This window comes from Meles meles, chromosome 9, assembly GCF_922984935.1.
Source record: "Meles meles chromosome 9, mMelMel3.1 paternal haplotype, whole genome shotgun sequence".
Lineage (NCBI taxonomy): Eukaryota > Metazoa > Chordata > Mammalia > Carnivora > Mustelidae > Meles > Meles meles.
In genome coordinates, this window is record NC_060074.1 from 47,360,170 (window position 1) to 47,381,443 (window position 21,274).

The following is a 21,274-nucleotide window of genomic DNA, read 5'->3' on the forward strand; positions in this document are numbered from 1 at the left end:
CTGACATCATCAGTCATCAGGGAAATGCTAATCAAGACCACAGTGAGATGCCACTTCACAGCAGCTAGGATGGCTGGAATGAAGAGATGCAGCGAGCACAGTGAGGATGTGTAAAAGCTAGAACTGCAAACACTGCTGGCGGGAATGCAGAGTGGTACAACTGCTTTGGGGTAAACGAGAGTCTAGTCATTCCTCAAAGAATTAAACACAGAGTTATCATATGACCCAGAAAATCCCTAGGTATATACTCCTAGGTATGTATATATCCAAGAGAAATAAAAACAGATGCCCACACAGGGACCTGTACATGAATGTTCGTAATAGCATCATTCACCATTGCCAAAAGATGGAAACAACCAAAATGTCCCCAACTGATGAATGAATAAACAAAACATGGTCTATCCACACAATGGAACATTATCCCACCATATGAAATACTGACACAGGCTACAAGATAAGATGAACCTTGAAAACATCATAAGTAAAAGAAGCTAGTCACAAAGGACTCCATATGATTCCATTCCTATGGAAGTCCAGAATAGGGAAATCTACAGTGACAGGAAGTAGATCAGTGGTTGCTTGGCACTGAGGGTGGGGGTAAAGGTACAGAGAGCGACAGCTAAAGGGTAGGCGGTTTCTTTCCAAAATGATAAAAACATTCCAAAATTGACTACTTTGATGGGTGCACATATCTTTGAATATGCTAAGAACTTAAAATGGGTGAATTATATGGTATTTAAGTTCTATCTCAACAAAATGGTTTTTAAAATGTCATGTGCAGAACAGTGTTTAGGGTATCCCCTTTGTATAAGAAAGTGGTGAAGGGAAATATAAATATACCTATTTTCTTATATTTAAAATAAGTAAAACTAATAAAAAATATTTATATGAGGAAGGAAAGAACAAGGAAGTAAAAGTATGGAGATGGATGCTAGACTTCTCAGAATGTATCTCTGTATTTTAGATTTTAGAACCAAGGGGAAAATTTTTAATGACACACATAAAAAGCAACACCTAAAAATTGAAAACAAACTGCAATAAACTCATTTATCCTGTTGATGGCATAACCACATAGGAAAAAGGTATCTCAAGTGATTTTAAAAATAGTCTTCTAGTCATTCATTCCTAGAGGGATATATTCTAATAACTTATTACAAGGATTGCAAGAAATTTAAAGTGGCACTCAAAGCTCTTAATGCTAGTAGTAGTGCTGGTAATTTTTTTAGAATGGTTACATGTACATTGTGGAGTAATGAAAATAATTGTATCAATGTCACCAAGATTTTCAGTGTAAAGAGACACAATATAAAATCAAGGAAGTTAAGGGGTGCCTGGGTGGCTCAGTTGGTTGAGCATCTGCCTTCAGATGCTCAATAATCTCAAGGTCCTGGGATCAGGCCCCAGGTGGGGCTCCTTGCTGAGCAGGGAGTCTGCTTCTCTTTCTGCCCCTCCCCCCCCCCAATGCTCATTCTCTCTCAAATAAAATCTTTTTTAAATTTTTAAAAAAAAAATTTTTTTTAAAGATTTTATTTATTTATTTGACAGACAGAGATCACAAGTAGGCAGAGAGGCAGGCAGAGAGAGAGAGAGGAGGAAGCAGGCTCCCCGCTGAGCAGAGAGCCCGATGCAGGGCTCAATCCCAAGACCCTGGGATCATGACCTGAGCCGAAGGCAGAGGCCCCAACCCACCGAGCCACCCAGGCGCCCCAAAATCAAGGAAGTAAAGGCCTGTGTTTCCCAAACTCACAATTTGCTTATATTTATTCTTAAATCTAAGTTCCTAGTTCTACTAAAAACTTCTCAAGCACTGACCCCCCCCCCCCCAGGAGCAGTGAGCACCTCAGGCACCCAGACTATGGGCTCTAGAAGCCCAATAAAAGGAACCAGAGGTCTTTGAGAAGTGGCTGATTCAAAGCCTGAAGCAGAATATGGACAAAATGTGCCCAGGACATACTTGTAAAACAAGCAAGCTTTTCAAAAACAATAGGGATCTTGTCTAAAGGGCACAGGAGTCAACCTGGAAGACTCCCACAGGCTTAATATGGGTACCTGGGGCATCAAAAAAACTAATGGCAGCAGACAACTGACCCCCATCAAATATGTAAGAATCTATGAGTTCATAATAATGCTGAAAGAAAGCACAACATGCTGGTCCCTAGAGCTGGCTGGGGACCAATGCTTACTTTCCAAGTATACAAATAAAGGATAGGAATGAAGCACTTGTCTGGCCTTGCCTGGATGGATTATAATTCAGGGTGACCAGGTGGTGGGCCAGGGAAAAAAGGTCTTCATAGAAGACTTTCTGGCTACAGAGACAGAAGAGTGACAGGCTGGGTTAGATGATGGATCTGTGACCTAGACTCAAGATCTCCGTGGCCGCTCAAGCCATCCGGTGCAGAGCCTATCAGAATTTCCTCCTGGATTAATCAGGCTGCCAATGCTAAACTTACAATCAGTTCTCACATCACTAAAACTGGAACTGGAGACCTGTCGCGCCTCCTGGAGTGGCTGAAGGGTGAAGCAGTCTTGCAAAGACTGCTTGAACCTGAATCCTATCAAGCCCCTCTCTCTGATCATCAATTTACAGAAAATGTGGAGATGGGGGATGAGTTAATGCCACAAGAAAGCATTAGGTAAAATCCAGGAGAGGGATTCTATAGGACAAATGACCTGGTTTCTTTAATAAGGCGGGGGGGGGGGGGTAGAATAAATGCAGAGGGAAGGAAAATGAAAAGTTACAGATTAAAAGAGAGACACATCAAACTATGGCAGTGGGGACTTAAGATTCCTAATGAGATCAGACCACTGGAAATGACATTTTTAAGATGATAGGGAAACCTGAACAAGGATTGAAATTTCTTATGGTATTAAGGAGCTACTGCTGATTTCACAATAATAGGGTTGTTGTTTGTCAAGTTGTTGTTGTCAAGTTTGTCAAGTCTGTACGTATTAGATACTTGCTGTATTTATAGGTGAAATGGTTTCTGTGAACTGCTTTGAAATTCTTTAACAAGAGAGAGGGGTACAGAGAAATGGGAATGCTAATAGGCTGCCTTCTGGGGTCCTGACAACTAACTGCTCATGGCCTGTTCACAGACACCCCTGGGAACTGTTCAGAAAATCCTTGTCAGAATGGAGGCACCTGTGTGCCAGGTGTGGACACCCACAGCTGTGACTGCAACCCAGGGTTCAAAGGCAGACGCTGTGAGCTTGGTAAGTCGGGGACCATGCCTCAAGACACCTGTCACAACAGGCTGTGCTAGGCCTACTAGAGTGGGTTTGCCACAAGGACCTCAAACCTCAAGATGCCAGGACAGGGGCCGGCCCAGCCTCAGTGCCCCAGACAGGGATATTCAGAGGCAGTGAGCCACTCGGCCTCTCACCGCCCCAAAGCTGCCCAGATAAGCAGGGGGTCTGCAGGTAGCCAGAAAGCAAGGGACATGGAGCGCCCCATAGCCAGAGGTGGGTGCAGGGGGCTCTTTGCTTTGGGGACCAAACATGGTGGTAAGATGGAAAGAGCCACAGGCCTCCCTCCCTAAGAACATGGGACTGAAGATGGGAGGTGGGTGGACAGAAGCCCCCATACCAGTTGCACTATCCCACGGCCTGTCAGACTCCTGCCAGCCCTAAGGGAAAACAGCCTAGGGGCTTCTGGGACTCAAGCACCCCGCAGTTGCAGGAAGAGCGCCCTCCTGGGGTGCAGGAAGAGCACTTGCTCAGCATGGCGCCCCTGTAAGCCCCTTTTCCTTTGTGCCGGCAGCCTGTAAAAAGGTGCCCCAGCCCTGCACTCGGCTCTTCTCAGAGACAAAGGCCGTGCCGGTCTGGGAAGGAGGCGCCTGTCACCACATGTAAGTTTCTTTCCTGATTTCACCACATTTGTGGGAAGTTCTTGACTTCCAGAGAAGTGCCTTCATTAAGTCCAGTTCACCCACACTCATAAGAACTGAGGAGACCTAGGGGTCAGGGTGATATAAGGGCTTGTACCCATTCCTTCCAGCTGATGAATCAGGAAGCTGAGGCTCTGAACCTGTGCAGGGAATGCCAGTCTCCTGGCTGAGCCCTGGGGCCTTCCTTTCCCACACCCTCAAATGGCATCAGTCCCTCTCCAGTGGATGGCAGGGCCACAAGTACATCAATGCCAGGAAATGACATTCCTCTCCTCTCTGCCTCAGAGCCCACTGGAAAGATCAACAACAGCACAGGAGAACTTGAGTCTCCACCCTGCCATTAAGTCATGACATTCATGCCTCAGTTTCCCCATCTGTAAAATGGGCTGTACAGGGAAAGCTTGCCTGGTTCACCATGTAGGACCTTCCTTATTAACACTCTGTGACTCTGTGGTTCACACTTATAATATATTCAGTCAGCATATTCTTATCAGCCCCTACCGTGTGCCAGGCACAGCTCCAGACACTCAGCACATGGCAGTGAGCAGAATTGGCCAAAGCCTGCCCTTGCAATCTGTACACCATAGACATGGGAGGCGGAACACAGGGAGCAGAAGGATGTTACGCAGTGTTCTAGAAAGTGGTTAGGGCTGGGGAAAAGGAAGAGATGAATAGGTGGGCAGAGGAGAGCCAGGGTTGGGGACAGGGAGGGCCGGCTGCAGCATTCAACAGGGTGTCGGGAACTCTCATGGAAACATTGAACAGACATGGAGGGGATATCTGAAGGAAGAACCTTCCAGAAATTCAAATTATCAGTTGCCAAGGCCCAAGATCAGGAGTATGTCTGCTTGTCTGAGGAGCAGCAAGGAGGCCAGTGGGGCTGGAGGAGACCAAGGGAGAGCCCAGCAGGGCTTTGGAGGCCCTTGGAAGGATTATAGCCTATGTTCTTTTGAAATGGGAGCTACTGAGGATGCAGAGCAGAGGAGTGAGCTGTTCGATTGTGTCTGAAGGTCACCCTGAATGGGATGTAGGAAAGCCAGGTAGAAGGCTTGATTTGAACTTGGACATGAAGCCAGACTTAACCCAGCACAGGAAAATACATCCTGATCTGCACTGGGCCCTGAGGATCCATGTGCACAGACCATCTGAATTTGGGTTCTGTGGAATTGCAGCCCTAATCCACAGTGCCCCCCATATTCCAACTGTGCCAGTGACCCCAGTGCTTGCTAGTTACCCACTAGGACCACCAAGTAACTGACAACAAGAGCCCGGGCCCTGTCAACAGCTTTTCATACTTTCACATAACGCATATGGGTCTGAACATCACTCTCTTATATTTGGCACATAGTTGGGTCTTGCTTTATATCTGACATCTCTGGTTTTTACTGGAGTGTCTGTACCATTACCTGTTACTATAATGATAATGTGATTGGGTTTAAATCCACCACATTGCTGGGTGCTTTCTATGTGTCTTATCTGACCATTTTTCCTTTATTTCTCTTTCCCTGCCTACTTTGGGATTAATTCTTCCTTAGCCTTCTAATTTGCCAGCATTGTTGGTTCACTGGTTATACTTGTCTGGTTTAACTTTCTAGTGGCTGCTGTGGGATTTGCAGTATACTTTCAACCCCCCACAATATCCGTTTGCTGTTGCTCTCTGACCTCAGTGTCCTGGAAGGGATCCTGCAGTAGCGGGCTCCACTTCCCCTCGTGCACCCAGCTCTCACAGCCAGATGCGCTACTCACTCATAGTCTATGACTCATGATATGGTATGTTTGCTCCCCAAAAACAGTTATCTTTGTAAACACTGTTGAGTAGAACGTCTTTTGTTTGTCTGTGTTTACCATTCCCAGCACCCGGCACTATTTTACAGACCCGAGATGCCCTTGGGTACTATTGACCTTTGCCTCCAGAACTCACTGTGACTTTTCGTATAATGCAGGTCTGCCGGTGAGGAACCCTTTCTGCTCTGGTCTGTCTGTAAAGGGTTCTGTTTCACCTCCATTTTTGGAGGATATATTTGCCAAGTATAGAATTCCTGGCTGAGAATATTTTCTTGGCACTCGAGAGTGCCTGTTTTCTGCCTTGGGATGGCTGTGCTCATTCTCACGGGTGAGCGTGTGTGCCCCGGCCCCGTGGCTGCTCTGATGTCTCTTTACTACCATTGCTGGGAAACTAACTGTGATGCGCTCTGCCATGGCTGTGTACGTGTTTTTGCTCACAAGACTTTGTTAAGCTTCTGTCTCTGGGGTCTTGGTTTTCATCAACTCTGGAAAATTTGGGCCATTAGTTCTTCAGGCATTTTCCCCATCCATTCATTTCTCTCCTCTCCTGCAACTCCAGTCACGCAGGTATTAGACTGAGGCCATCCTTCTCTCTACTTAGTTGTGCCTTGATTCCACAGCAGGGCCTTCGGATCCTGTGGTCTGTCCTCTGGACTGCCGTTGTAACCTACCACTAACTCCCTTCCGTAAGACCTTCATCTCACACTCTGGGTGTTATCATCTCTAGAAATTCCATTTAGTCCTTTCTTGGGTCCTCCATTTCTCTTCTCATTGTTTCTATTTTCCTTCAGATCACTGAACAGGTGGGACCAAATCTTTAACATGTTTTGAGGGCCTTGTCTGCTGTTCCTGCCATTGCTCTCACCTCTGGGTGTCTTTCTATTTAATTACTATTTGCGGCCTATGGGTCACACTTTTCTTGAAGCTTTGTATGAGCCTTTGAATATCTTGTCATTTTTTTGTTGGATGCTGGACTTTTTAACCTTTTGGTCCTGAATGCTAAGTTTTATGTTTATTTCCCAAAATGTTTCATTTTGTTCTCCAAGGTGGTTAATTTTAGTCTGGTCCTTTGGAAGCTTTTTAGGGTGGTTTAACCTTAATTCTGGGTTAATTTTGCTCCACTTCTAAGCCATGGGCTTTCTGGAGTTTCTAGTTCGTGAATGGACTGCAGTAACTCAGCTGTTCAGCTTCTCTGTAGTTCTCCTTGCCCAGCCTCACGGGGTTTTCCCTTATGTGTGCACAGTTTCATCTTCAAAGGGATTCCTGTTCTGGCCTCAGGAGCTCTTCCTCTGCATAGCTCCCTCCTCCCCAGTGCCCCACACACTCTAGCTGCCTCTGCCTCCGCAGCTCACTATGACCCTTGCTTGCCTTCCACCCAACCCTCTCCTCCCCTCAACCACCCTGCAATGTAATCCAAAAAGTGCTTCTGGACCAAACTCTAGGGAGATCACAGAGCTCATTTGTTTCCCTTCTCTCAAGAATCATAATCTCGCACTGCTTTCTAACATCTGAAAAGAACTGCTTTTAATATTTTGCCCAATTCTCTGGTTGTTCAAACTGGGGGGTTAATTCCAAATCCTGTTACTCCCTGAAGACCAAAAGCAGAAGTCTCACCAAAGGCCTTAAATCCCATGGGCTGTCCCAGACTGAGCATGAGTTGGAGCTTTGCCCATCAAACTCCCTGGATCTCTCTTTTCAACAGCTCTGACATTTGAGAGCTTTAACAAGAACAGAAACACTTCCCTGTTCATTACCATCTACAAATTTATGAGAGAAGTAGTATGAGTAATTCCCATTCCACACAAAACTGAGGTCTAAGTTCCAGAGATACACTCAAAGGGGACTAGTTAATAAATGGGAGGAGGGGCTAGAAGTCTACACAGCACACATCAAACACCTGCATCTTCAGGGCTCTCCAACTTCTCCAAGAACTACCCTTAGGACCCAGGAGTGACCTTGCGCTGTCTCAAGTCTTCACCGCTGAGTGAACTGCCTCAAGCGGGACATGTCCTCAAAATCTCTCATTTTATCTCTTAATATCATAATATTTTGTCCACACTCCTCAAAAATGTAAACTCAAAATGGAAGTATCTTATGTATCTTATGTATCATACCTTAATGAAGTTAATTTTTTTTTAATTACATGACTTTCATGTTGGACATTTTAACACATCCCTATGAGGTAAAGTTTTAGTAGGAAACTAATAGCCTTTCTGTCAAACACCTGCACAGTGACTGGTGGGTGGAAGTAGCCTAGCTGAAGCAGCTGGGCAACACTCTGCTCTAGTTTCCAGCTTTAACAACTTTCTTGTGACACAGGTACAAAAGAGTCTACAAAGTGCATCAGGACATCTGCTTCAAAGAGAGCTGTGAAAGCACAAGCGTCAAGAAAACCCCAAACAGGTGCCATCTCGGGGCGGAGGCCCACAGTGTGTCCGGTCTGTAGTTCACAGGGTAGCAGGGCAAGGGGAGCTTGGGACTGAACACTGGGGGGAGCCACAGTCCTGTGGGCCAAGCCAGGCTGTGTTGTCTGTGCAGATTTGTAGCCCTGCATAGCACATACCTGTACATCTGAACACATACAGATCAGTATAGCTGGGCATGGTGGGTGCTGGGGGAGTCACACGGTGGGTCGTGGGGGGTGGGTCACATGGTGGGTGCTGGGAGGGGATTGCACAGTGGGTGCTGGGGGGAGGTCACACGGTGGGTGCTGGGAGGGAATCACACAGTCGATGCTGGGGGAAGGTCACACACTGGGAGCTAGGAGGAGATCACATGGTGGGTGCTCAGGGTAACTCTGGTGCTAGAATTGGGAAGCATGGAACATTATTGACAGATGCAAGTATATAACTGTATATATAGTGTATCTCTATTTTTTACTCACTCACAGCCAGGTTCTTTCCCCAGAGGGCTCAAGAGAGTCACAGGAATTATTACATAATGTGCTGCATGAATGTGTTGGGGGCCTTCCCAACAGCAGACTCCTCACCCCAGTCACTCTGCACAGATCCATCGGGAGCCACACCCCCTAGGGCTTGCATTAGAGTGTCCGGGAATGCAATTCAATACCTGCTTGACCTAGCGCAGTACCTCTCTCTTCCACTTTCTTCTTCTATACCCTGCTTTCCTTCCCATGACTTACAGCCATCCAAGGTGACACACATAGACTAAAATGCTAATCTCTGCATCAGTGTCTCACTGACTGTGCTCCCCAAAATGGAATATATGTGAGGCAAAGACAGGACACCAGCAGGTAGTCTGGGTTCCAGGTATATCTCTTTTTTATAAGCCACCTTTCTCTATTTCAGGAAACACAGTAACAGTCCAACACTGAAGAAATCTTAGGGTACAGGTACGTTCCCCACCACGGCTGGCAGAGCTGCGGGAAAGCTAGAGTGGCTGTCCCAGCATGTGGCCTCCAGGAGGGCTGCTGTCTACTTAGGGAGCTCAGCTATGCCCTCTTTATTACAAATTCCCAGACCAGGAGTTTCAGAATTCCCTGAGGGGGTTAAAATGGGAGAGAAAAAAAATACCTAAGGCCTCCCAATAGACATAAACCAGGCACAGATGCATTTCTAAGTGGAAATGAAGCCATCTGTGGGGTAAGGACGAATCCCACTGACTCCAAGCAAACGGAGAACCCCCTTTCCCATCAGCAGCAACTGCTGGAGGTGGGCGCAGGGGTTGAGCACTCATGGAGGTGGGACTGAGAAGGGCATCTAGAAGGGGTGGCAGCAGAGGAGGAGTGGGGAGGAGAGGACGGCGGGAGGGGCCCGGGATGCCCAGATATAGGAGTGCGGGGGTACAAGGGAGGGCCTTCCAGACCCTGAGAATGGCAATCTATCGAAAGAAAAAATGGGGTGTGGGGCCTTGATCACATAACTTTGGAGAAATCCTGAAGACTCTCCCACTAGAGAATTCCCAGTGGACACAGGAATCCTAAGCATTGGAATCCTGAAATGAAAGAAACTTTCTAACTCTATTCCTGCTTAATCTGGCATTTCCCAAAGTCTTCTGGCAACTCAACACCCTCCAACCCTTCCCCCGCCCAATAAACTCTGTCAAAGTCTTCATTACAGTCAGGGAGATACTGGGTTGAATCATGGCGACCCACCTACAACCTGTACTCAGTCTCACATTGAGCGCAGTTTCTTTCTTTTTTTTTTTTTTTTTAAGATTTTATTTATTTATTTGACAGAGAGATCACAAGTAGGCAGAGAGGCAGGCAGAAAGAGAGGAGGAAGCAGGCTCCCCGCTGAGCAGAGAGCCCCATGTGGGGCTCTATCCCAGGACCCTGAGACCATGACCTGAGCTGAAGGCAGAGGCTTAACCCACTGAGCCACCAGGTGCCCCCTTGAGCACAGTTTCTTGTCAGCATGATGTCATGGGGAACAAGGGGGGAATTCGCTGGCCTAAGGCAGCTTCCGCCTTCCACTCCATAAATGAGCCTCAGAGTAGTCCACGTTCCTGGTGCTGAGAGGGCAGTGAGGCACCCTGAGGAACAAGTAGCTTCAGGAACAGGCTACACTGTCTTATGGGGCTGAGGAGATGAGGAAGAAATGTTACTCAGAACCTTTACAAAGAAGCTGAAGCAAAAGAACTTCACAGATGTAGGCTGACACCACACGAAGAACATCCCCACCAGCCAAGTGCGGAAGGCCGAGGCTGGGATCTGTGGGGTGTGGCCTTGGCAAATAGCCCCTGGCAGATTTTTCCAAAAGTCTGTGTTCAGCTCCTGCCTCCTCAAAGGCATTACTTCCCCTCCCACCTTATGCTCCCAAGACACACAAATCCAAAACATGCTCCACAGCTCATAAACAATTCACTACTAGGATTAAGAACCCAAAACATAATTTGGCTTTCAAATATTTCTATCACAGTAAGTCCCCTGAAACAGCAATACCTTTATTTTTCCAAGTCAGCAAATCCATTTCTATAAAAACAAATCAGAAACCCTCAACTACCAAATTATCAAATACTAGCTTTTAGAATACCCATTCTTGAAACAATGGAGCAAATGCAAATAATCAGGAATTCGTTTCAACCCAGAGCAACAGGGGGCAGCCCCGGTCTTCAGGGGAAGGATCCAAGGGCATGGCCAGCTGGAAGGGGAGCAGCCTGAAGCTTTCAGCATTAACGGCAGCAATGCTCCCCCAATGTCCCTGGCCCTGGGCCACATTGCTCTCAGCACACCTCCCTCCCATCCACAGCCACACTAGAGGCAGGAACACTGGGTCCTCTGGGGGCGGGGACCGAGGGCTGCTCAGAGAAACTGAAGCTGCATTTTAAAGAGGAATGGGTGTCATTCTCCTCATGACCCAGTCTCTTTTCTCAAGGGATTTAGGACGTTCTTGTTACACTCCATCAACCTCATGAGCTCCTCAAGCCCAGGTAGGTGGGGTCTAAATTTGGACTGAAAGGACACCCTGAAAGACCAGGTCCTGGCTTGCATCTGTCCCCTCTGCGGCTTCTCTCTAGAAGATGGACGGCCAGGCCAGGCAAGGTCCAGCCCACCTCCCTTCAGGGCCACACCAGGGAGACCCTCTGGGCCCAAATCACCTCCTAGTCCTGCGATGCATGGAACAGCCTGTGCTGTAGCCCTGGCTTCCGTCTCCTACAGGGACAGTCTGCACCGTGGCCAGGGAGCAACTGCTATGTGCACCTGGGCCATGGATGAGCAGGGCTGCCAGCCAGCAAGGCTCCTGCAGCATCCCGGAACCAGTTCTCAGATTCCAAAGTCAGAGGGCAATTTTCCGCCTGAGACCTAACAATCAAACTGAGAGGAACTGCCTTCCGGCTTCCACAGCGGAGACAGTGATGCCAGGAAGGGTTGGTGGTGAGGCCAGACAGAAAGGGAAGCCAAGTTCTAGGCACCCTACCCAACTCTCCTCCAGCAAATTCTTTGTGCTGATATGTGGTGGACTACAGTCCCATCACATGGACCAGTAGATTATAAAAGACAAAGTGTTCATTCATACTAAGATGGAGTTTAGACACTTTTAGTCTTCAACTTTTTCTCAGTGACTGTTTTAGGTTTTGTGGACCAACCCATCTCTGTAGCAACTACTCAGCTCGGCACTGGTGGCACGACCACAGTCACAGACAAGTGACCCTAAGGGTGTGGCTGTTCCAGTGAAACCACATTTACTAAACGAGGGGGCAAATTTCCTGGCCACACTTGGCCAAGCCCTGGTCTATCGAGTCACCCAGGCCTCAGCCTTATGCAGAGAAAGCTATCCACCCCCCCACCGATGACAAGTCACGGCACGGCACCAAGAGCCCTGGGCCTCACAGAAGCACGACACAACACCCCAACACGTGCAGAGCCTGAACGCCACAGAGATGGACGACCGGCGCAGGCCAGACCCGACCCAGTTCAAGACTGCTTCAGTCCTCGACTCAAGCGGCACTAGTCCAGGCTGCCGGCTAGCGTGGTCTTTCACACATTTCCCTCTTCAGCAGAATGTGGCCCTGGCTTGCTGCAGGGGCTTCCCCACACGCTTCTGACCGCTCTGGCTTCTCCCTGCAGAGGAGGTGCAAACCATGCAAGCCAACTCCGCCTCGTGTCCGCAGAGCATCGTAGCAGCTGACTCAAGCCCCCGCACATCTGCCACGGACTCTGTCCCAAGTGAGCCCTACAGCCACAGAGGGCGCGCCTTCTCATCTTTTATAAAAACATTGTTGGAAGAGTTAAGAGTATATTTTAGGCTCTTTATTAAAATTTTGTGTGCATATGTCTGTGTTTTACACAATTTGTTTTCAGAGAGGAGGAACCGTCATTTCAAGAAGTCTCTACTGTACCCCATAGTGCCCCCCGGCATCCCAGGCCCACCTGGAGAAGACGGCTGCACTCAGTCATGGGCGCCGGCACTGGGCGAGTCGGGAGAACACCATGGCTATGCTTGTGTACTGCTGACTTTTGCTGTGTCTCCAGGACCAGTCACTGTGTGTCTATGTAAGCTACAGCATCGCTAGCAAGTGACAAGATCAAGTGTTATCACTGGAAAAGTAGATGAAACTCTACTATGATGTTAATGACCTCAACCCCTCAGCCATGAGAACACTAGTGTATTCCAGTTTTTAACTCAGAAACATTTGTTTCTACAACAAATAGTCTACTGAATCCTGAGCTTGGTGCTGGGTTGTCTTATGATTAACTCCACTTGATGTTTTACAAATTAGATATCTAGTAAAAAGACTTCGTGATGCAAAGGAATTATAATTCATCCTGGAAACATTCTAAATGAGACACTGCTTTTTTCACAAAATCCCTTCAAAAACTCCAGCGTCTTCCTCAAACATACAGTCAAACTCTACCCAAGGAAATTACTAATACAATCAAAATTCTCAGGTGCATAAAAATTCATTTCTGTATCAAAATGAAAGGAGCAATCATGAGTTGCTAAGTTAGCCACGCTAATCATGCAAATTTATAATTCTTAGTCCCCCCACTGGACATAAGAACCCATCTGAGGTTCCACAGAAAGTGTTGGTTAGTTGAGGACGCCACAAAATGGAAGAGTAAGTGAAAACAGTGGCAGAGTGAAATGTCTTCATTTTTAGTAATTTTGCCCATGGCCAAGAAAACCAGTAAAGACAAAGCCTTCCTTCCCACTGCATGTGGGCTGTCACAGAGGCGGGTGAGGAGACCTGCGCTAACGCCACAGCTCTCCCGCCAGCAAGCCCAACAGGCACCTCCCTCAGCCGGGGCTCTTCCCGTGGCTACCTCCTGCCACCACATCTCACTCCCACGCATGGGGATTCACTGAGCTACTTTTCTTTTGCAGAAAATGTCTTTCTTTTTGCCATCATGCTGGAACATAAGCCCAGAAAAAAACAAAAGCATCTGCACCTCAGTGCTGAGTCCCACAGTAAACACAGCTCACACCTCCCAGAAGCATTCTGGTAAACACGGGAAAGGAACTTAAAAACTCAGTTATTTACTTTCTTTTAAACAAAAGAAACATAAGCAGTGTCAGCCTGCTTCCAATCGGACATTCCCACAAACCGATACGACTGCACTCTGCTGCACCAGGCTATCAGGCAGCTCCTAGGCCTCAGCACTGCTGACATTTCAGGCTGCATGGCCCTGTCTGTGGCTGCCCTGCGTACCACAGGATGGTTCACGGCAACCCAGCCCCCAGCCGCTGGACTCCAATGGCACCCTCCCTCAGTCCTAACAACCAAAAACGTCCTCAGATGTTGCTGGATGCTCCCTGGGGTCAAGATCACTCCAGGTGGGAACTGCTGCCTGACAAGACTCTTAACTCAGTCTCTGCAGGGAAAATAAGGCCAAGCGGTTTTACCTAGTTGTTAAAATGCTGTCAAGTCCTGGATTTTGGTCACATCACCAAAAATACTTTCTATATCAACAACCATGTGCCAGCTCCCCTCAAGGAAGGGATGCCCAAGACATCTGGGGTGCACCAGTCCTCCCTCATAGAGCCCAAGCCATGAGGGCTGGGCCTCTACCTCAGAGACAACTAACATCAAAATCTACCCCGGACCCAACTCTTTAAATCACGCCTTAGCTCCCCCAGGTTTCCCAAGGGGACTCCCACCACCACAGTGTCCTGGGAGCTCCCTGAAGGACACCAAGCCCCACCCCGCTCAAAGACCCTGTGCAAGTGCTCTTCTCCTCCAGTCTCAGAAGCTGCCTCTGTGAGATGGTTGATGGGGAGGTGACCGGATGACACCGCACCCCAACCCCCTCCTGTTCTGGCACACTCCAGGGCAGCATTCACTAGCAACCAGAAACTGTGGGCCTGCAGATGGCCCGCAAGCCAGGAACAAAGCCAACTTCCCTGAAAGGTCAGAGCCAGGGCCCATTCTTCCCAGAGAGAGAGAAAAATACCTGAACACTCAGTTGGCATTAAGCTGCTGTGCAAAATGAAACCATCACTAACCACCTCCCTTGACAATGCTGTACACTGAACACAATTATGAAGCAGTATTTGTGGACTAAAAACACAAGTGTTTCTGGGGAAAACCTGCTACTTGTTTGCATAAAATAAAGTGCTGTGATGTAGTAAAACCTCAGTGCCTACTCATAATTTTATCTTTATCACTACAAGGAAATGTAAAATGACACTTGAACCAGAGGCAAGAACCCCATTCCCCACACTGTCATGAAGTTATCACATATCAACAGAGGAAAAAAACAAAACCAAATGTTGAGGTATTGAGTCCCCTGATTTTAACAGCTCAGAGTCTGTCTTCCACACAGGAAGGAGGAGCCCCCCCCGTCCCCCATAGAAACCTAACAACAGATCAAACCAAGGCAGCTCCTGTTTAGTCTGACCCACTTCTCAGGTGATTTATAATATGTTTCATCAGAAGACCAGTTTTAGAAGGAAAAATAACATGACAAGATCCAAGTGAAACTCTTGAAAACTTTGGGAAAATCATAATACTCTTTGGTATCAGTGGGCTCTTCATTCCCATCCTCCGTCCTCCTGTCACTCTTCGACCTCCTCCTCATCCTCGTCCTCTTCCTCATCCTCATCCTCATCCTCGTCCTCGTCCAGACTTAAGCTTTTGCTGTCAGGCATGTGGCTCTCAGACCCCTCTTCCTCCTCCCGAGCAAAGAGCTTCTTAAAAACTTCAAACTCCTCAGCGGAAGAACAGGCTGTCCTGGCCAGAAACTCAGCTTCTGAGACTCTGAGAATGTCCTTAAGGAGAGGATTGGGAATCTGTGTCTGACCCTTCTTATCAGGGGTTTGGTACCGTCCAAGGCGCTCGAGGAACACATGTCTCTGCTTGATCTTGGTTATGGAGTACTGCAGGAAGTTGGTCCGCACCATGTCTGAGTGTTTAACCCCCATCCTAAAATAGGCATACTGGGGAGACAGACACAGTTAGAGGAATCCCGGGCACAGTAACCTACAACCTGTCCTGCCACTGTCTGTAATTAAAGCAAGCTGTCCAAAGTACTCACAAAAAAGCTGCCCAACCAGCGGTGCCAGGACTCTCTATGATGCCTTGCGTTTGTGTGATGGCTAACAGTTTTCAAAGCATTTTCAAATTCATATTGAGAAAAACTTAGCAGAAAATAAAGGGGCAAAAGAGATAAATTCAGTTGTTTCTCAGGAAAAAAAAATATGAGTATTGAAAGAACAGGCAAAAAATTCAGCAAACATCTAGCAATTTGACCTAAGTTGTCATAATTGTTACCCCAAAATTAGGACAACTGTCACAATTATGCTTCCAAAATTAATATGCAGAATATGTTCTAAAGAAAGGAAGATTTTTAGCTCTTTTTAAATTAGCTATTTCAAACAGAGGCCCCATTTGGACCCCAGGAATGGGACTGGGTCATTCACTATTAACAGCAGAAAAGTTGCAGGATAGGTTTTCTGTAAAGAAGTGAAAAACCAGAGCCAGGTTCTCTCTGGCTGGTATGCGCAAAGAGGATCTAAGCTTTTCACCTCATCCACTCACCCTCAGGGTGCCTGTGGCTTCTTTCATGGAACTGACCCTCACTACAAAGAACCTGTTGTTACTTCCCAAATCCCAAATCCCCTACCGGTCATCCTCACCTGGAATTTGTATTCCAGTTCACCGGGGTCCTCCCGAAGAACATAGGGGCATCTGTGCAAAATCTTGGTCACCTGTTGTACCGTGAAAAGACATTTCTCCTTGAGAACACCAACAATGCTGTCAATGTCCCTCTGATGCATGGTGAAGATTTCAGGGCAACAAAGAAGCACCGTCTTTAGTTTCCCTGCAGAACATAAAAAAGGATAAGTATATAATTTTAGGATATTCCAGAAAAACAAGGGGCTTGCCACATCTAAGCCAGCATTTGAAAAGGGAAGGAGGATGCACTCCTCCCCGTGAGTGGCGGTTTCCAATGCCTGCCCAGGAGCACATGGCAGTGGGAGGGGCCAGAAGAACACATCTCCTCACTGACCCCCTCCCCGGTATAAAAAGGAGGCCTCTTACTGGCCTCCCAGCTGAATGGCATAAACCTCTTATTCTTGGCTTCCTCCCCTTGCCCTCTTCATCTAAAGAATTTCCCAGGGGATCTACTGGAAGGAGCAGACAGTAGAAGGAGACAGTAGATTCCCCTACATGGGGGCTGTGGGTTGACACTTCGTTCCATAATAAAATAGTCACTGAAGCAACAACCAATGTTCCTAAGATCTGGGAGCCCAAACTCAATGAAAAGGAGTTCCACAATTGTTAGGGTCCGTAATCAAAGGAGTGAGACTGATACAAAGCGAAGGTCAAGCAAAGCTTTATTTCGCGCCAAGCATCGAGAATCAAACTGACTGGTCGGTTTGATTCTCGATGCTTGGCACGAAATAAAGTTTTGCTTGACCTTTGCTTTGTAACAGTCTTGCTCCTTTGATTACGGACCCTAATGCGATAATTATTATTAACAGAAAAATGAGAATACTCACGAGGCACAGCCACAAACAATGATGCCCTAATTAGTGAGGTGACCATATCTTTTATCCACATTAGGGCAATACTGAGCAAAAGAGGTCCTATTAACGCATTAGGGTAACTGAGACAGACTACAGAAGGGAAATTGGGGCCTATGGTCTTCCCATGGATAGCTGGGCAAAATTCAGCACCTGGAAACTTAAAATCACTTATTTAAACTGGTATTAACAAACTTTCTAACAGATGAGCTATTCACTGTCTTGCTAAAATGTCTCTAGAATGACTTTCAGGAGTTTGGACTTTCCCTCTGCAGCAGAAGGCTTTGCTGAACTTCATAACATATAATCACAGCATATAACTATTAAATTTAGCCTTTTAGATTATACTGCAACAGGCAATCTGTCAAGAGAACCACATAAGGCTATGCTCTTATCTTCTGAAAGCCTCTGAAATAGATCGCCAAAAAATAGTATCTCCCCCCCCTCAACAATAACTTATCAGTAGGGGTCAAAAAATGAAATACAGTAGCCCTCCTGGGGTCAACGTGTGTAAGGATCCCTGGGACCCTCATGGGCTCCCAGCCCCCTCTCCTCAAGGCCTACCCGGGGATCCAATGAAATCCTAGAATCCTTGAGATGTGAATCTTATTGGGGGAATAGTCACTTCTCTGTTTCCTAGGAGTCTGGGACAATCTCGGGTTCCACTGGAACCCAAATCTTTACAAGGGACCTTATAGAAAGCCTTTGGCTTTATGTTGTACAGACAACACTTCAAGCTAAGGTAAATATCAATGACTGCATAGGTACATGAATGTTACTGCCACACACTGACCTCTACCTGCTGAGCACGAGCACATACCACAGGCTCACCACCCATTCAGTGTTCCAGAAGCTAGAGCCCCCACAGTGAGCAAACCAGACAAGTCCCCCCATTCCCTCTGGCAGTGCCATCTGCAGAGGTCACTGCTTCTCACCTCCAAGCCAAACCACACATTACTCCCAAGACTTCCCCCAGAACCCTCCCCTAGCCCACCCCATCTGGGCTTCTTGCCCCCCAACCCCAACTCCTCAGCACTGGACATAAAATCAGGGCCTTCTTGTACCTTCTCCAAGACCAAGCTTTCGCAGATAGCCGGAGCGCTTCTTCATGTGCACTATAGGCAGTTTCAACAACTGAGGACTTTGCTTCAAGGCCATGTACACAGGCTCTGGGTTCAAACCCAAGAGTATTAATTCTGAAATGATGTCCAGCAACTGTTGAGTGTGTGCACTTGTCCACAGATGGAGCAATCCGTTAATGTGGACGTCACTGAAACCCATGTCCAGGAGGGAACTGATGACCTTCTCTCGCTCCACAAACCCTGGAGCCACGGGAATCCTCCGCTTCTCAAGGGAGTACCGAGTGAGACGCATCCTGCACGCAGGTTCCTGCACGTATGTTCTGGATTCCACATGGGATAATTTCTCGAGGCCCCCTCCATTGGAGGCTGTGGTCAGTTTACACAACAAAGATGGACACGTCCTTTTCTGTTCTCCTCGATGGGTCTGCCTAGCAACATGGGCCCAGGTGAGGGGGACCAGGCGGTGCCAGTTGAAGACCTATGAGACACAGCACCAAACGGAGATCAGCTCCTCACCACTCCAATGTAGAGGAGACCACGGGATCCTGGAGCCACGTTATTTAGTACCTTGATCCCACAGAACAATAGCAAGCTTTACAACAACCTGCAAACTCCGATCTGAGCATGAAAAGCCTGCAGAGAAGGCAGAGTTCGTACAGAGAGCAGATCATGACAGCCAAGCAAGCCTTTACCAGCTCCTGCTGCCCTAACAGAGGGGACATGGCAGGGAGGAGCAGGAGGGAACTATCCCAAGGCCAGCGGTAAAGGCCATTTGGGTGTGTGCGGGTCCTTTTCCTCTACCCTCTAAGGGCCAGCGCCTGGGGCAGCAGATTGAACTGAAAATAAAGAAGCAGGAAGACAGGGGCGCCTGGGTGGCTCAGTGGGTTAAGCCGCTGCCTTCGGCTCAGGTCATGATCTCAGGGTCCTGGGATCGAGTCCCACATCGGGCTCTCTGCTCCGCGGGGAGCCTGCTTCCCTCTCTCTCTCTCTGCCTGCCTCTCTGCCTACTTGTGATCTCCTGTCTCTCGCTGTCAAATAAATAAATTAAAAAAAAAAATTATAAAAAAAAAAAAAAAAAAAAAAAGAAGCAGGAAGACAGAAACCAAAGTGTATTGGTATGCATGTGACCTCTCACAAAAGGGGTCGCTCCCTAAACCTAGGGAGCAGAGAGGCTTCTGCCGGAGGAACTTAGGAGATGATGTTGCTTCACACCGATGCAAGTGCTCTGTCTGTTCGTGGCGGTAAAACCACGCAGGAGAAACCACCTGGAGCGGCACTCCCGGAAGCATGCTTTTCTGCAGAGATCGCGGATCTCCGAGAAGCCCTCAAGCCCTCGTTCTCTGTCGCTGTGTCCCACGTACGACAGCAGACAATCACTCCCAGGCCAACAGCGAGGTTACGAGCTGGTTCCCACCCTGAAGCCCGGGACCTCACGCGCGTCCGCACACTCCTGGGCCTAAATTCCTCGCCACAGGACCCCGCGTCACAGGACCCAACTCCACACACCCCGCGTCACAGGATCCCGTGTCACAGGACCCGACGCCACAGACCCCGCGCCACACTCCCGAGTCTAAATTCCTCGCCACAGGACCCCGCGCCACAGGACCCCGCGTCACAGAACCCGGCGCCACAGACCCCGCGCCACAGGACCCAACTCCACACACCCCGCGTCACAAGATCCTGCGCCACAGGATCGCGCGTCACAGGACCCGGCGCCAGAGACCCTGCGCCACAGGACCCCGCGTCACAGGACCCAACTCCACACACCCCGCGTCACAAGATCCCGCGCGACAGGACCCCGCGTCACAGGACCCGCCGCAAAGACCCCGCGCCACAGGATCCCGCACCACAGGACCCGGCTCCACAGACCCCGCCCCACAGGACCCAGCTCCACACACCCCGAGTCACAGGATCCCGCGCCACCGGACCCGGCTCCACAGACCCCGCGTCACAGGACCGGTCGGACGCCCACGCCAAGCGCCCGAGCGCTCCACGCTCTCGCGCTCCCGTCCTATCGGGGCGCCCGCCGCTCCCTCTGCCCAGCCGCCGGGAAGGCTCAGCGGAGCCCCAGCACCGGGGGCCACCTCACCTGCCGGCCGAGCGCCGCCATGGCGTGGCCACAGCGACTCGCTGGTCCGCACTTCCGCTCTTCCCCTGGCAAGCGCTTCCGCCCTCGGCGGCCCGCATTCCGCCCTCCCCCCGGAAAGCGCGAGCGCGCGGAAGGCGCGTTCGGCCGCGGCCCCGCTCCTGCTCCTCCGGCTGGCCCTGCCCGGCTTTCCCGCCCTCCAGGGCTCTCGGCCCGCGCGACAAATACACAGCGCCCTCCCTCGCACCCGCTCCGCACCGCTGCTGGCGGCCTGGTGCGTCGGGGATCGGGGGCGCGGGGGCGCGGGCCCCCCTCCCCACTCGCCGGCTGCCTCCCTCTGGCGGGCGCTCCCGGCACTGCGCTGACCCCGCCCGAGACTCGGAGTGGGAAACTGGAGAGTCCCCGCCCCGCGGCCGGCGGTGGGGGGGGGGGGGCTGATTTGTTCGCCGATTGTCACTCCAGCTTTCTTCTTCCAAATGTCCAGCTGTCGACACCGGAATAAATTCGTGCTTTACACTCGAAACTTAAGGATCCCCTCGTGAGCCATCCGTCCCCAGGAGGGAGCCCGTCCGCGAGCCTAAACCGGAAACCGGCGCCGGGAGTTGAGGCGCGGCTGGGAAGCCAGAGCCTCCACCGCGGAAACTGCGCCGTCTGGGCTCACAGAGGGCGCTTACGGAGACTTGCTGCCTGAGGCTTTCCGCAGAGACCCTCAGGGCGCCGGACCTACTGTCACCCCGTGGGATGGGTTTGGAGAACTATTTCTTGTAAGCCTGTCCCCGGAGAGCGAGCACTTAGCCTGGGTAGCAGTTGCACACCTGTAACTTGTTACGTGTTACAAGCATCGTAAATACTACAAGGAAAACAGTTGAGTTTTTTCAGTCTGGAGAAGAGTTCTTAGAATATCATGAAATTAACTTGAATTCTGAAGAGTAAACGTCACTTCTTACTACGCACTTCACAAAATGTGCTCCTGAAATCCACGCCTCTGCAGCCTCTCCTGCTGTC

At 49.2% G+C, this 21,274-nt stretch overlaps 2 protein-coding genes across 19 annotated transcripts in view; one reads left to right on the forward strand and one right to left on the reverse strand.

The window, feature by feature from the left end:
* Window positions 1–12,316, forward strand: part of SNED1 (sushi, nidogen and EGF like domains 1) — an 81,225-nt gene extending 68,909 nt beyond the window's left edge. For 7 of the 17 annotated variants that reach the window (XM_046019620.1, XM_046019635.1, XM_046019631.1 and 4 more), the window contains 5 exons: window positions 3,097–3,213; window positions 3,761–3,848; window positions 7,992–8,110; window positions 8,981–9,024; window positions 11,009–11,124. In XM_046019620.1, coding sequence (XP_045875576.1) covers window positions 3,097–3,213; window positions 3,761–3,848; window positions 7,992–8,110; window positions 8,981–9,006 — 350 coding nt within the window. In that variant the 3' untranslated portion in view covers window positions 9,007–9,024; window positions 11,009–11,124. Of the gene's footprint in view, window positions 1–3,096; window positions 3,214–3,760; window positions 3,849–7,991; window positions 8,111–8,980; window positions 9,025–11,008; window positions 11,125–11,292; window positions 11,405–12,201 lie in introns of those variants that run through there. The other 10 variants (XM_046019624.1, XM_046019636.1, XM_046019622.1 and 7 more) reach the window with 9 other exon arrangements.
* On the reverse strand, window positions 9,034–20,515 carry MTERF4 (mitochondrial transcription termination factor 4). Of its 2 annotated transcripts, none has more exons than XM_046019641.1 (4): window positions 20,273–20,515; window positions 18,166–18,661; window positions 16,211–16,395; window positions 9,034–15,511 (listed from the first exon to the last, which is right to left on the reverse strand). In XM_046019641.1, exons 1-4 carry the CDS (start codon window positions 20,291–20,293, stop codon window positions 15,131–15,133), a joined length of 1,083 nt encoding a protein of 360 aa, XP_045875597.1. In that variant the 5' UTR covers window positions 20,294–20,515; the 3' UTR covers window positions 9,034–15,130. The 2 variants fall into 2 exon arrangements, with proteins under 2 accessions (XP_045875597.1, XP_045875598.1); XM_046019642.1 differs by lacking the exon at window positions 20,273–20,515 and adding an exon at window positions 20,082–20,266.
* Between the last annotated feature and the right edge of the window lie 759 nt (window positions 20,516–21,274).

What these genes read in the sequence shown, in the direction of transcription:
- MTERF4 (XM_046019641.1), bottom strand. Translation starts at nt 20,293, where the DNA reads ATGGCGGCGCTCGGCCGGCAG. An exon ending in TGGCGGCGCTCGGCCGGCAG is followed by an intron (nt 18,662 to 20,272) that starts GTGAGGTGGCCC and finishes TGTGTCTCATAG; the next exon opens with GTCTTCAACTGGCACCGCCT. An exon ending in AACTGGAATACAAATTCCAG is followed by an intron (nt 15,512 to 16,210) that starts GTGAGGATGACC and finishes CTGTCTCCCCAG; the next exon opens with TATGCCTATTTTAGGATGGG.